Below are 16,543 nucleotides of genomic sequence, written 5' to 3'. Positions count from 1 at the left end.
GGGCTGAAATCTGCAATCTTTTATCTTCTGTCCAAAAACGCTATGGGCTGAAATCTGTTGTTGCCGAAAACGCCAAGGAAAACGCTGATTTTATGGGTCTTTAGGGCTGAAAATCTACATCTACTGTAGGGCTGAAAACTGATGATCTTTGGGCTGAATCTGCTACTCTTTTAAGGGCTGAATCTGCAGGTGCTTCATGGCTGAAAAACGCTGCATGGCTGAGGTTGTACCTGCTGAAAACTGCAATCGCCAAAGTCTCCAAAAACGCTAGGGCTGCAGGTCTTCAAAACACTAGATGCTGGGGTAGGTGGGGCGATAATCCTCCCGATGGAAAACGCCAGGCTGATGCTGATCTAGGGTGATGATGCTTGATGATGCAAAACGCTAGGTGTTGAGTCTTGCTTGGAGGGGAGAACCGCCAAGGTCTTGCTTGAGAAGTTGCCTGCTAAGCTTGGCTCCTGTTGCCTCTTCTGCCATTTAGTGCTAGCCTAGGTTTGCTTATATACAAACTTACTCAATTTGCCCTATCTACTTTTCAACAAAAGTCACTTAAAAATAATAAGTGAAAAATGTCAAAAATAGGTAAAATAGGCTAAATGCACTGGAAAATTCCCCTCAAGGATTCTAATGGATTCTGATGGGAATGCTTATGATCATAATGTGTGCAACCAGAGGATATGCATCTACAGTAAGTGACTGGGCATGCACGGTCTACGAATAGACTCAAAAAGTGTCAGATCACTTCTAAATCTAGACTGACTGGACTGACTGAACCCTTGTCGTGTTGTAGCTTGTCCACGGACACATAGGGTTGGATGTGTGACGTGTCACGTGACAAAGGACCAGCGTTTTTCAGCATTGCAGATCAGCCAAGCGTTTGCATTTGAAGATCTGCCTGGCGATAGCAGGACACAGCAAAATCCATAGCGTTTTTGCATCAGATATCAAACCAGCCCAACGTTTTGCAGATTCTCGGCGACAGAAGTACCCTTTGCTTCAGCGCTTTCAGTTTTCAACATATAGATTCCGTACCACAATCCCCAAACCTCGCAGATCTCACCTTCCCACAGCAGATCCTCGCAGCACGGTCAGATCAGCCTGCGTTTGCAAATTCATCCCGCTATTCGCAGATTTCAGCATCTTCGGTTTCAGCGCATTGTCATCGCGTCGTCGTCATCGCCGCCGTCACCGACATAGAGTTAGAATTCAGCAGATACAAGATTTCCAAATTTCAGCCCTTAGCGTTTTCAGATTTCAGTCCGTCTCGTTGCCGTCCTATTGTCGTCGATGTCGTCGACAAGTCCATTGCATTGTAGAGATTTGTGAAATCAATAGTAGACCGCTCTCGCCATAGCGAGTGGGGCCTTCGGTGTAAGGTGCAACAGAATGAATGTTTGAACTTTGCTCAAGATGAGTGCTCCAAACTGTGCTCAAGGTTCCTTTTTCTTATGGCAGGGAGAGCCTTCCGTTCTTAGTGAGAAAGTGCAATGATCACAAACAAAGTGAATGGACACTGTGCGTGCACCTGTATGAGACTGAGAGATAGAGAGAGAGAAGAGAGATACGACACCAGAGACGTTGTAAAACCCTCCTCCGAAGGGCCCACTCTCGTCGGCGAGAGTGGTCTACTTATGATTGCACAATCTGGTACAATGGGAATGCATGTGACTGATGGAAGTCTAGGCTGTCACATGACACATCCAACCCTATGTGTCTGTGGACAAGCTACAACATGATCAGGGTTCAGTCAGTCCAGTCAGTCTAGATTAGAAGTGATCCGGCACTTTTGTGAGTCTATTCGTAGACCGTGCATGCCCAGTCACTTAGTGTAGATGCATATCCTCTGGTTGCACATAGCATGATCATCAGAATCCATTAGAATCAGTTAGGGGAATTTTCCAGTGCATTTAGCCTATTTTCCCTATTTTTGACATTTTTCACTTATTATTTTTAAGTGACTTCCCAACAAAAGTAGGTAGGGCAATTTTGCTAAGTTTGTATATAAGCAAACCCAAGTTAGCACTAAATGGCAGAAGAGGCAGCAGGAGCACATGCTCAACAGGCACCTTCTCAGCAGAACCCCCGCAGAATCCCCCAAGTGACCTAGCGTTTTTGCTCCCAAGAAACAGCCTAGCGTTTTTGGATCAGATCACCGCAGACCAGCCAGCGTTTTGCATTTGCAGAGCCACGGCGACAAGACCACACCAGATCAGCCTAGCGTTTTTGCATTTGCAGAATCCTGGCGACAGAAACACCAGAATTCAGCCCTAGCGTTTTTGGTTGCAGATCAACCCCGGCGTTTTGCACCATCATCGCGACGGAAACTCCAGAACCACCGGCGTTTTCAGTTTTCAGCAGTTAGACATCGCAGATCAAGTCCCGAACCTCACAGATCTCACCTTCCCGCAGCAGTTCCTCGCTACACGGTCAGTTTCCGCCAGGTTTACAGTTTCAGCCCGGAAAACGCAGATTTCAGCATCTGCGTTTTCAGTGCGTCGTCGTCGCATCGTTGCCATCGACATCGTCACCGACATAGAGTCAGAATTCAGCAGATAGAAGATTAGCAGATTTCAGCCCATAGCATTTTTGGACAGCAGTAGAAAGATTGCAGATTTCAGCCCTTAGGTCGACTTCGTCATCACCGTCGTCATCGTCAACATAGCCTAAACTTGCATCAGTCTCATGCATACCATCTGTACCAGATTGTGCAATCATTAAGTAGACCACTCTCGCCGACGAGAGTGGGGCCTTCGGAGGAGGGTTTTACAACGTCTCTGGTGTCGTATCTCTCTTCTCTCTCTATCTCTCAGTCTCATACACTTGCACGCACAGTGTCCATTCACTTTGTTTGTGATCATAGCACTTTCCATTAAGAACGGAAGGCTCTCCCTTCCATAAGAACTAAAAGGAACCTTGAGCACAATTGGGAGCACTCATCTTGAGCAAAGCGCAAACAATCATTCCGTTGCACCTAACATTGGTATCAGAGCTTTGGCAGTGTTCTGGATCACTCAAGGAAAGAACCACAAGAACCACAAGAATCTTTTTGCTTGTTGAAGTCGCACGAACCCAAGTTCGCTTGGGCGTGTCGATTCCTAATCGTGTTTTGTTGAAGAGTGACAGGAATCCCAAGAAAGAAGGGCTTGTCCAGCCTCCCCTTGTGTCTCTTTTCACTCATTGAAAGCGGACCGTGCACTTAGTGACCGGCCAATCGACATGAGGTGGGAAAAAGCAACCTTGGTGTGAGCGCAAGGCCGCCAAGGGGTGCGCCAGCGGAAAAGAGTAGAACTCGGGTGAAGAGAAGATCCTTCTCAAACGCGGTTTGCAAGCGAAAGAAAACCTCAAGAACCTCAAGACCCGCAAGAACCTCAAGAAAACCCTCAAGAACCTCAAGAATCTCAAGACCCTCAAGAACCCCAAGACCCCCAAGAACCCAAGTTCCTCGTGAACTTAAGAATCCAAGACCACAAGAACCCACGACTTCAAAATGGTCATCACTCGAAGCAGAATGGATACTTCGCTTGGAGGTGATGAGCATGAGAGAGGCGAAGAAGAATTTTCCCCACCAGGAGGTTTTTCCGACCCTCCCCCTTCCCCATCTACGCCAAGGATTGCACTAACTCCTATGGAGGCTTTGAAGCAGTTGTTTCTGGAAAGAAAGTTAGAACCCAAAGAAAGAGAAGCAGAAATAAAGGCCTATGAAGAAGAAATGGCAGCCATAGATCGTGACTACGAAGAAAGCATGGCAGCCATAGAGCGTAAGTACGACTTGGAAACCAAAGAAAGACAAGCCAAATTGGATCACGAGAACAAAGAAAGTCAAGCCAAATTTGATCGCGAGAACAAAGCCATCAAAGAAAAGAGCGACCAACACATGAAAGAGTTCTTGCGACTCTTTTCTCAAGTGCAGGCACAAATGCAAGAGATTCGGGAGAAGGAGACTCTCTCAGTCTCTTCTTCTCCAAAGCATGACACACAAGATCTGCATGATTATGAGAAGCATGATGAATTGAATGATAATGATGAGCATGATGATTTGAATGCTAATGATTTGCATGAGGATTTGTACGACAATGACAAGCATGATGCTTTGCATGATCAAGATGTGATTTTTCACGAGCATGATAATTTGCATGATCAAGATGTGATTTCTCACAAGCATGATGAGTTGCATGAAGAAGCTGTGATTGTTCACAAGGATGATGTGTTAGTTGATGTTTTTTCTAGCGAAGCTAACCTCGTTGTAGATTTGATCAATCACGAAGAACCGATCTTGGCTTTCGAGTCGAGGTCCAAAGAACCCCCACAGGACGATTCGATCATTCAGGAAGAACCGATCTTGGCTCTCGAGCCTAGGTCCAAAGAACCCTCACAGGAAGTATTATGTGTTCGCATGATTGATACGCACGCATTGTTTGAATGTTTCATTCGTGATCGTTTCCTGTATTTTAGTCAGCATCGTTATGTGATCCCTTTTCCTAGGCATGACATATTGTATGTTGAGCACGTTTCTCTCATGGATGAGCACGAATGTATGCGGATTGTACATGAAAAGCTGAAAAGTATGCATTCAAGGAAGTCACATTCCATGTCTCTTCCTTGGCATGACACACTTGTAGAAAGAGCACATGAAAGCATGAGCACCAAGCATGGGCATTTCCGTTGTGAATTTCCAAAGTTGATTGCTCTAGATCAAAAGAGAAAGATTCGATCTCATTGTTTGCATGTGTGGTGAACGGTTTGGCACTACGTCTATTGGTTCATCTACATTGCATGCACAGTCTTTGAGGAAGACATGATATTTTCCACTCACTTTACATGGAATAGGTATGTTCATGGTTTTGTGTTGAAAATGGTTTCAGGAATTTTCAACCATGGAGATTCTTGATGAAGAAAGAAGCATGACTCTCGACGAAGTTGAAGCATTGAAGGAGCCACCCAAGACTTTGTGTCGCTTTCGGCGCGGCCCAAAGAAGCAAGCATTGCACACCTTTATGAAGTTCAAGTACCGCACGACCCACACATCAGAGTGGGCCGGCGAAGAGTCCCTTCCAGAATTCCGGATGCTATTGGCGATCTCCCTCGACGCCATACAGTTCGGTACCAGTACCTCACTTTGAAAGGAGGGGATGTCACGTGACATATCCAACCCTATGTGTCCGTGGACAAGCTACAGCATGATCAAGGTTCAGTCAATCCAATCAAACTAGATTAGAAGTGATCTGGCACTTTTGTGAGTCTATTCATAGACCGTGCATGCCCAGTCACTTAGTGTAGATGCATATCCTCTGGTTGCACACAGCATGATCATCAGAATTCCCATCAAAATCCATTAGAATCAGTTAGGGGAATTTTCCAGTGCATTTAGCCTATTTTCCCTATTTTTGACATTTCTCACTTATTATTTTTAAGTGACTTCCCAACAAAAGTAGGTAGGGCAATTTTGCTAAGTTTGTATATAAGCAAACCCAAGTTAGCACTAAATGGCAGAAGAGGCAGCAGGAGCACATGCTCAACAGGCACCTTCTCAGCAGAACCCCCGCAGAATCCCCCAAGTGACCTAGCGTTTTTGCTCCCAAGAAACAGCCTAGCGTTTTTGGATCAGATCACCGCAGACCAGCCAGCGTTTTGCATTTGCAGAGCCACGGCGACAAGACCACACCAGATCAGCCTAGCGTTTTTGCATTTGCAGAATCCCGGCGACAGAAACACCAGAATTCAGCCCTAGCGTTTTTGGTTGCAGATCAACCCCGGCGTTTTGCACCATCATCGCGACGGAAACTCCAGAACCACCGGCGTTTTCAGTTTTCAGCAGTTAGACATCGCAGATCAAGTCCCGAACCTCACAGATCTCACCTTCCCGCAGCAGTTCCTCGCTACACGGTCAGTTTCCGCCAGGTTTACAGTTTCAGCCCGGAAAACGCAGATTTCAGCATCTGCGTTTTCAGTGCGTCGTCGTCGCATCGTTGCCATCGACATCGTCACCGACATAGAGTCAGAATTCAGCAGATAGAAGATTAGCAGATTTCAGCCCATAGCATTTTTGGACAGCAGTAGAAAGATTGCAGATTTCAGCCCTTAGGTCGACTTCGTCATCACCGTCGTCATCGTCAACATAGCCTAAACTTGCATCAGTCTCATGCATACCATCTGTACCAGATTGTGCAATCATTAAGTAGACCACTCTCGCCGACGAGAGTGGGGCCTTCGGAGGAGGGTTTTACAACGTCTCTGGTGTCGTATCTCTCTTCTCTCTCTATCTCTCAGTCTCATACACTTGCACGCACAGTGTCCATTCACTTTGTTTGTGATCATAGCACTTTCCATTAAGAACGGAAGGCTCTCCCTTCCATAAGAACTAAAAGGAACCTTGAGCACAATTGGGAGCACTCATCTTGAGCAAAGCGCAAACAATCATTCCGTTGCACCTAACATTGGTATCAGAGCTTTGGCAGTGTTCTGGATCACTCAAGGAAAGAACCACAAGAACCACAAGAATCTTTTTGCTTGTTGAAGTCGCACGAACCCAAGTTCGCTTGGGCGTGTCGATTCCTAATCGTGTTTTGTTGAAGAGTGACAGGAATCCCAAGAAAGAAGGGCTTGTCCAGCCTCCCCTTGTGTCTCTTTTCACTCATTGAAAGCGGACCGTGCACTTAGTGACCGGCCAATCGACATGAGGTGGGAAAAAGCAACCTTGGTGTGAGCGCAAGGCCGCCAAGGGGTGCGCCAGCGGAAAAGAGTAGAACTCGGGTGAAGAGAAGATCCTTCTCAAACGCGGTTTGCAAGCGAAAGAAAACCTCAAGAACCTCAAGACCCGCAAGAACCTCAAGAAAACCCTCAAGAACCTCAAGAATCTCAAGACCCTCAAGAACCCCAAGACCCCCAAGAACCCAAGTTCCTCGTGAACTTAAGAATCCAAGACCACAAGAACCCACGACTTCAAAATGGTCATCACTCGAAGCAGAATGGATACTTCGCTTGGAGGTGATGAGCATGAGAGAGGCGAAGAAGAATTTTCCCCACCAGGAGGTTTTTCCGACCCTCCCCCTTCCCCATCTACGCCAAGGATTGCACTAACTCCTATGGAGGCTTTGAAGCAGTTGTTTCTGGAAAGAAAGTTAGAACCCAAAGAAAGAGAAGCAGAAATAAAGGCCTATGAAGAAGAAATGGCAGCCATAGATCGTGACTACGAAGAAAGCATGGCAGCCATAGAGCGTAAGTACGACTTGGAAACCAAAGAAAGACAAGCCAAATTGGATCACGAGAACAAAGAAAGTCAAGCCAAATTTGATCGCGAGAACAAAGCCATCAAAGAAAAGAGCGACCAACACATGAAAGAGTTCTTGCGACTCTTTTCTCAAGTGCAGGCACAAATGCAAGAGATTCGGGAGAAGGAGACTCTCTCAGTCTCTTCTTCTCCAAAGCATGACACACAAGATCTGCATGATTATGAGAAGCATGATGAATTGAATGATAATGATGAGCATGATGATTTGAATGCTAATGATTTGCATGAGGATTTGTACGACAATGACAAGCATGATGCTTTGCATGATCAAGATGTGATTTTTCACGAGCATGATAATTTGCATGATCAAGATGTGATTTCTCACAAGCATGATGAGTTGCATGAAGAAGCTGTGATTGTTCACAAGGATGATGTGTTAGTTGATGTTTTTTCTAGCGAAGCTAACCTCGTTGTAGATTTGATCAATCACGAAGAACCGATCTTGGCTTTCGAGTCGAGGTCCAAAGAACCCCCACAGGACGATTCGATCATTCAGGAAGAACCGATCTTGGCTCTCGAGCCTAGGTCCAAAGAACCGTCACAGGAAGTATTATGTGTTCGCATGATTGATACGCACGCATTGTTTGAATGTTTCATTCGTGATCGTTTCCTGTATTTTAGTCAGCATCGTTATGTGATCCCTTTTCCTAGGCATGACATATTGTATGTTGAGCACGTTTCTCTCATGGATGAGCACGAATGTATGCGGATTGTACATGAAAAGCTGAAAAGTATGCATTCAAGGAAGTCACATTCCATGTCTCTTCCTTGGCATGACACACTTGTAGAAAGAGCACATGAAAGCATGAGCACCAAGCATGGGCATTTCCGTTGTGAATTTCCAAAGTTGATTGCTCTAGATCAAAAGAGAAAGATTCGATCTCATTGTTTGCATGTGTGGTGAACGGTTTGGCACTACGTCTATTGGTTCATCTACATTGCATGCACAGTCTTTGAGGAAGACATGATATTTTCCACTCACTTTACATGGAATAGGTATGTTCATGGTTTTGTGTTGAAAATGGTTTCAGGAATTTTCAACCATGGAGATTCTTGATGAAGAAAGAAGCATGACTCTCGACGAAGTTGAAGCATTGAAGGAGCCACCCAAGACTTTGTGTCGCTTTCGGCGCGGCCCAAAGAAGCAAGCATTGCACACCTTTATGAAGTTCAAGTACCGCACGACCCACACATCAGAGTGGGCCGGCGAAGAGTCCCTTCCAGAATTCCGGATGCTATTGGCGATCTCCCTCGACGCCATACAGTTCGGTACCAGTACCACACTTTGAAAGGAGGGGATGTCACGTGACATATCCAACCCTATGTGTCCGTGGACAAGCTACAGCATGATCAAGGTTCAGTCAATCCAATCAAACTAGATTAGAAGTGATCTGGCACTTTTGTGAGTCTATTCATAGACCGTGCATGCCCAGTCACTTAGTGTAGATGCATATCCTCTGGTTGCACACAGCATGATCATCAGAATTCCCATCAAAATCCATTAGAATCAGTTAGGGGAATTTTCCAGTGCATTTAGCCTATTTTCCCTATTTTTGACATTTCTCACTTATTATTTTTAAGTGACTTCCCAACAAAAGTAGGTAGGGCAATTTTGCTAAGTTTGTATATAAGCAAACCCAAGTTAGCACTAAATGGCAGAAGAGGCAGCAGGAGCACATGCTCAACAGGCACCTTCTCAGCAGAACCCCCGCAGAATCCCCCAAGTGACCTAGCGTTTTTGCTCCCAAGAAACAGCCTAGCGTTTTTGGATCAGATCACCGCAGACCAGCCAGCGTTTTGCATTTGCAGAGCCACGGCGACAAGACCACACCAGATCAGCCTAGCGTTTTTGCATTTGCAGAATCCCGGCGACAGAAACACCAGAATTCAGCCCTAGCGTTTTTGGTTGCAGATCAACCCCGGCGTTTTGCACCATCATCGCGACGGAAACTCCAGAACCACCGGCGTTTTCAGTTTTCAGCAGTTAGACATCGCAGATCAAGTCCCGAACCTCACAGATCTCACCTTCCCGCAGCAGTTCCTCGCTACACGGTCAGTTTCCGCCAGGTTTACAGTTTCAGCCCGGAAAACGCAGATTTCAGCATCTGCGTTTTCAGCACGTCGTCGTCGCATCGTCGCCATCGACATCGTCACCGACATAGAGTCAGAATTCAGCAGATAGAAGATAAGCAAATTTCAGCCCGTAGCGTTTTTGAACAGCAGTAGAAAGATTGCAGATTTCAGCCCTTAGGTCGACTTCGTCATCACCATCGTCATCGTCAACATAGCCTAGACTTGTATCAGTCTCATGCATACCATTTGTACCAGATTGTGCAATCATTAAGTAGACCACTCTCATCGACGAGAGTGGGGCCTTCGAAGGAGGGTTTTACATCTCTGGTGTCGTTATCTCTCTTCTCTCTCTATCTCTCAGTCTCATACACTTGCACGCACAGTGTCCATTCACTTTGTTTGTGATCATAGCACTTTCCATTAAGAACGGAAGGCTCTCCCTTCCATAAGAACTAAAAGGAACCTTGAGCACAGTTCGGAGCACTCATCTTGAGCAAAGCGCAAACAATCATTCCGCTGCACCTAACAAGGCTATGTTGACGATGACGACGGGGATGACGACTCCGACCTAAGGGCTGAGATCTGCAATCTTTTATCTGCTGTCCAAAAACGCTATGGGCTGAAATCTGTTGTTGCCGAAAACGCTGATTTTGCTGCTCTTTAGGGCTGAAAATCTGCATCTACTGTAGGGCTGAAAACTGATAATCGTTGGGCTGAATCTGCTACTCTTCTAGGGCTGAATCTGTAGGTTCTTAAGGGCTGAAACTGATGGTCCTTTCGGGCTGAATCTGCGGTTGCTTCATGGCTGAAAAACGCTGCATGGCTGAGGTTGTATCTGATGAAAACTGCAATCGCTAGAGTCTCCAAAAACGCTAGGGCTGTAGGTCTTCAAAACGCTACATGCTGGGGTTGGTGAGTTGTTGCGACTTTTTCCTAATGTGCAGGCACAGATTGAACAGAATCCGGAGAAGGAGACTCTTTCAGTCTCTTCTTTTCCAAAGCATGACACATGATTTTCATGATAATGATAAGCATGATGATTTGCATGATCAAGATGTGATTATTCACAAGCATGATGATTTGCAAGAAGAAATTGTGATTGTTCACAAGGATGATGGTTTAGTTGATGCTTTTTCTAGCGAAGCTAACCTCGTTGTAGATTCGATCAATCACGAAGAACCGATCTTGGCTCTCAAGTCGAGGTGTCACAAACGGGAGCGCATAACAATATAAAATACATTCGGATAAATAGACTTTATCACTTAGTACTGAAGCCAAAGGATATAGAGAGAAATAGATAGAGAGAGAGATAGAGAGTGAGAAGATCGACACAGTATTGGGGACCAGAAGATGGGCTGGTCCCCCCCTCGTAATAGTATCTTTATTACTGAGGAGAAGTCTATACAAGCACTTGAACCGAACGTATTACCACGTTCGTTCTAGAATAAGACTTGATGGTTCCCGAAAGCCTCGGCTTTCGATGCGAGGCTTTCGATGCATTTTCAGATTTCAACCCGTCTCGTCGTCGTCCTCATCATCGTTGACATCGTCGGCAAGTCCAAGCATTGTAGAGATTTGTGCAATCAATAGTAGACCGCTCTCGCCATAGAGAGTGGGGCCTTCGAAGGAGGGTTTTGACAACATTTTGGTGTCGTATTCTTCTCTCTCTATCTCTCAGTCTCAGCACCTTCATTCACAGTGTTCACCACTTCATTTGTGTCCATTGCACTCTCTCACTAAATAAACGGAAGGCTCTCCCTTCCGTAAGTAAGAGCACAGTTCGGAGTACTCATCTTGAGCAAAGTTCAACATTCACTTCCGCTACACCTTACAAAGAGCTTGAGACCGTGGCCAAGAGAGTGGATTGGAGATAGTCTAGCATCCTCTCACATGTCTCACTTCTCATAACACGGAGTGTTATCGGACTATCTATTCATCAATGTATATTGGTGATGTTCTAGTTTGCTTGTGGTTGGTGTTGGAAACGTTTTTCTCAGTAATGATGTGCTACATGTGCTTAAGTTGTCAGTTAACCTATTCTTCATTTCTAAAGCAACTTCTAAAGGTTTTGGAGTCTACTCTGATGATAAAGTTATTAAAGTGATTGATAGATGCAAGTTCAAGTGGATCACCATCATACCCTACTTGCGTGCTCGGCTTTTGATCACACTTAAGCTTGCTTCTCTCACATTTTCCACCTGGATGACTCCCTGTGTACCTTTCTCTCAATTTCCACCCATATATCCACAGTTCTCAAGCATCAAGAATGATTGACCAGCTCAACAAAGAGCATTCAATATGTTTCATTTGATTTCATCAGTCAAATTCAATGCTTCAAGGGCAGCAATAATCTCTCTCTCTCTCTCTCTCTCTCTCTCTCTCTCTCTCTCTCTCTCACACACACACACACACACACACAACCAATTCAGCATACCTGCATTCTTCTTGAAACAGTGAGGGAAAAGGAGAAAAGCCAAACAGTGAAGAGCATATGTGACATCACAGACATCGTGCGCTTCAGAAACCGCTTTTGCGAGCAAGCGAACCAACTGTGAGAGAGCATCAGACAGTGATTCCCGTACACTGTTCTCCAATGTAAGCTCCACGTCTTCCATACCCGCGTTGTGTGATGGGGTCCTTGAGTGCTTGCGGCCTTGCACTCGTGTACAAATGAGATATATGCTCTCAAATGTTTAAAATCACTTGAAAGACACAATGTTAATGGTTTTACTTGCGTGTCTTAGGGTGGCACACGCGTGTTAGGATGGGTAGCTTTGGCATGAAGTCAGGGTGCATTTTGTGCATAGGGTCAACAATCAGAAATATCGATAGTGCTTCACTTGTTGACTCTCTGGCATTTAGTGATGTGAGTGCGTGAATGCACTGATCTGGGGAAAGAGAGAGAGAGAGAGAGAGAGAGAGAGAGAGAACAAGATGTGGGTGGAGCATCTCACCACTATGTGTGTGAGATAGAATCCCTTATTCTTTATCAGTATAAAGAATAAAACTGATAAAGAATAAGGTGTATTACATAAGTAATGGACAATTTGACGCCTCTGACGTGTCCGAACGGGGTAAGAGGCACACCGCCTTTACCCCAACAATCTCCCACTTAAAAGAAAATGTGTCGATAAGTGGTACTACTAAAGGACCTAATAGTATGTACAGTATGTATAGAGAGGAAACTCGTTTCAATCTATGTCCTCTAGCTCTCTCGAAGTAGATGCATGCCTCCGTATAGGCTCTAGCGATGTGTGGACCCTACTAGAATCAGCATGCATATCTTGCAAGTATTTTGTAATGATGTACACTGCTCCATGATGCATCATGCTAGTGTCAATCATTGCACAGCTGATAACCCCAACTACAAACACTCCTGCTATGTCGAGTCTCGACACTAGTAAGTCATACATGAGATGCCCAAATGCTGACGAAATGTGCGCAAACTCGACTGTCCTAGCCTTCCCTGCGCTATTTGCATGCACTGCATCATTAGGACTACTCATCGGGTATGGATGTGTCATCACCGACATTGGGATGGCTACGTCCCTCTCACCCATTGTTGTCGGGTAGACACACTGCTCACAATCGCTAGCAAAGTGAAAACTAAGCTAAACAACTAGATGTCAACCAAGGACCCCGTAGGTGCATGGAAACAAATAGATGGTTGTCAATCACCTACTCGACCTTCTAGGACAATTATCACTACCAAAGAAAACCAATTGAAACACACTAAGAAAATACAACCACTATCTCTCCTATGAATCCAATGCTCACTGAAACTTAAGCTAATGTCGTCGAATTGTCATGAAACTCAAGGGCTAACCTCTAACCCAACTTACTACCCGTAAGCATCCGGTGCAAAAATCGTGTATAAAGACAGGCCGAAATTTACACATTACCGATTCTCGACATGCTTAGATCTAAGGCGTAACTCATCCTGTCATGGTCGCAATGACATATAGCAATCACTAAACGGATGCACGGTTGGAGAGAAAACTCACCTCAAAGCTCGTGGAAGAGCTCTTCAAAAAGAGACCAAAACCATGCAAACTTGGCATTGAAGTGTAGCTCTCGTCGTTGCTAACACAATGGTGACATCGCCTTCACAATGTAGCCACTGCAGAGCACGTAGGGAGAGGAAGAAGACCTCACCCTCTCTCAGCACACAACACACAGTCACGTATACTTAGTGGAGCTCAAAATTTGATTCATAAAAAGTTGAATTAGATTTATAAAAAATTTGGCTTTTATACCTCATCCTTGGAGGTTCTAACTCACCAAGATTACCTCCTACCATCTACTGTGGGGTTAGAGATTCCATATACTTACTAAATTACAATCTAGAAACTTAATCGAGTCCCGAAATAATTATAATGAGTTTGTCAAAATAAGTATTACAAAATTTGGGCTCTTTTAGTGTTTTAGCTGCAGTTGTCGACACTCGCCCCCTCCACCTCCATGTCGTCCCTAACATGGCGGGTCTTGATCTCCTAATCTTGTAAGAATTCTTAGCCTTGGAGTCAGTCCTTGGGACTTTAGCAGCTTACCTTATGTTGCTCAAGATGACTGTAGGGGCGAATATTTTGCTGTCGTAAGTAAAGATCCCGATGTAGAAGGCTTCCTCAATGGCTTGCATGTGGTAGCTTGGTAAGAACATTAGCCTTTGGTAGAACAGATGTAACACCTCCAGGGATGGCTGCTTTGACAAATCAAATGTTATTGTGGTGACAGTGTTGCTTGTTGACAGTAAGGTTGAGTCTGTACTTTGGACGGTGCGAACACTTCAATGCACGCCATGAGGGTCTTGCATATCTTCCTGGTCATCACACACGTCAAGTCGGGGGAGCCAATGAAAATCTTAATGGTGCCCTTCAGGGTATTCTCTCTCCTTCCTTGGGTGGTGGCATGGATGGGTAATTGAGCCAGGTGGGATGTTTCTTCAAGATTCTGGTGTGGTTTGCCCAGGTGCGTCCGCGAGGGACTGGGAAAAACAGAGTGTCATCCCTGATGTTTTTGGGAGCTTCCACCAAGTACTTTAGAAATACGGGGTATTTGAGGAGCCATGCTTTTCTCCACTTTGGTTGGGAGTCCACTATCTTCTTTGCAGTGTCTGAATCTTTGACCTCCCTCATACACTGGCTATGTTGCTTCTGCTTCGACTCTTTTCTTTATCACCATAACTTCATACTTTAGGAGAGGGTAGGGGAGTGAAGGTTTCAACCATTCCTCCCTAAGCACATTTGTGGCGAGCCCTTGGACTCCTACTAAGTGGATCATTCACTTCTCCCATTCCAAAGCTTCCTTGTGGTGTTCAGTTGTGGATTGTTCAATCAGAGTTTGAAGGCGTGTCTCATCATGTGCAGTTAAAGGTTGTTCTCCCTCTGCCTGTGTATGTACATGTTCCTCTAGGTGTTGTAGGTATTCTACACCTTTAGGAACCTCCAAGGGCTAATATCTTGCATTAATGCCAAGGTCATTGGGCCCTGACTCTGTTTCCTGTGTCCTTGCTTCGGCTACTTCTTTTTCTAGTTTTGTTATTTTTTGTTGAGCAAGTCTATCTTTTTATGTAGCTTCTTCTGCTTGATCTACTAGCAGCTCTTGCAGAATTCCTAACTGGAGTTGGAGTTGTTCGTTTTCTTTGCGGAGTTCTTGGTGTTGAGCCATCATTCTCTCCTCTACGGCTAGGGACCCTTCTGCCATATACACTCTCTGTCTTTGTTCTACCCGTAATTGCTTTTGTAGAGCAGTGATTTGTGCTTCCAAAGCTTGTATAGCTTGGCTATCTGCTCCCGGAACTTCTCCTGCAGCCCTCGAGGTTGCTCTAAGTCTCTGGATTGTCAATTCTTGGAGATCTAGTTTGGCTTTTAGCTCCAAAACTTCATCTTTTGCTGCTTTCAGCTCACCCTCCACTCTTTCTTTTTCTTTCTGTAGACTCTTTACTTCGTCGCAAAAAACCAATAGAAAAGTGCTTTACTGCATCTACAAGCTCAGGAGATGAATCTCAAGAAGAATTACCATGGAAAGTCATCTCCAAGTGAAGAAATCCCTTTTGGAGACTGAAATGCCAAACAGGGAGTTTCTATGCTAAACCAATAACTTTTTAATTTGAAAACTAGCTATTAGGGCTTAGGGAACAAGCACAAAGCACTACAAAGCACCAAAAGATGATTTTGATCAAATAGACATTATATGCGTATTATGTCTCACAACCAGATTTTGCATAGAACTCACTCCTAATATTACACAGATACATTATGCATACTCTAAACATGAAATATACAAAATTTCATGAGATTTGGAGCCAAGGAGGATGCCTAATACCCAAAAACGCAAAGTCTAGGCTAAATCTCAAAAATTGGCTTTAGACCTATGAAAAGTGCTCCAAATCAAGTCAAAACAAGCACAAAGCATGCACTTAGCACATACATTATGCCCCTATGCTCAAATGTCTAATTTACAAGTGTAGACATCATACGCGTATAATGTCTAGCTCTATCATAGAAGAGTTCTGTTAGCATTTTGACCATCCAAAATTGTACTTCATGGTTTGTACATCACATACCCTAAGTTTGGACACATTTGGGCATGACTTGACCATCATACAGCTCATTTTGCAAATCAAGGATCAAAAGCACATCCTGTGGTCTTGGGCACATGAACCCTCATCCAATTTCCATTTCAGGCACATCAGAGCAATGCACACATCCTAAGCTAACTTTGCAATCAATCTCAGCCAAAAAGATGAAATAGACATTATACACGTGTGATGTCTAAGCCCTACAAAATTTGACAAGTTGCAGGGCTTATGAGGTTACCAGTTATTCCATCACAACCTTATGAGCTTGCCAATCAAATTTCACCATGAATGGACATCATTTATCCATGATATATCCACACGGCGGAAATATGAATGCACAAACTCCTTTTATGGCCTCCCATCTACAAATACATTTCCAAATTCAATTTTGAAGCCACATACATCATGCACAAGTTATGGGCATCCTATCCCATGATTTTCAAGCAAAATTGCATCAAGAGACATCATACGCGTATAATGTCTAAAGGTATTCAAATGTCATTCTGAGAGGAGTTTTTTCTAGTCAATGTTCATTCCACCTACTTATGAGTCTTCCCATCAAGTTTTAACCCATTTGAGCATCATTTGCTCAAGACATGGCC

General features: G+C 44.6%; 1 protein-coding gene across 5 annotated transcripts in view; it reads right to left on the bottom strand.

The window, feature by feature from the left end:
- The window catches only part of EMB2423 (telomere length regulation TEL2 family protein), a 79,335-nt gene extending 67,290 nt beyond the window's left edge, over positions 1 to 12,045 (bottom strand). The window contains exon 1 of one of the 5 annotated variants that reach the window (XM_086513703.1): positions 11,796 to 12,045. In XM_086513703.1, the coding sequence (XP_086369829.1) occupies positions 11,796 to 11,976 (181 nt within the window). In that variant the 5' untranslated portion in view covers positions 11,977 to 12,045. The remainder of the gene's footprint in view (positions 1 to 11,795) is intronic. The other 4 variants (XM_086513700.1, XM_086513696.1, XM_086513709.1 and 1 more) reach the window with 4 other exon arrangements.
- Between the last annotated feature and the right edge of the window lie 4,498 nt (positions 12,046 to 16,543).

The sequence above is a fragment of the Adiantum capillus-veneris genome, chromosome 1 (assembly GCF_014529385.1).
Source record: "Adiantum capillus-veneris isolate H3 chromosome 1, ASM1452938v2, whole genome shotgun sequence".
Taxonomy (NCBI): Eukaryota; Viridiplantae; Streptophyta; class Polypodiopsida; order Polypodiales; family Pteridaceae; genus Adiantum; species Adiantum capillus-veneris.
Note: the sequence above shows the minus strand (reverse complement) of the source record. Positions and strands in the feature narration are given on the sequence as shown.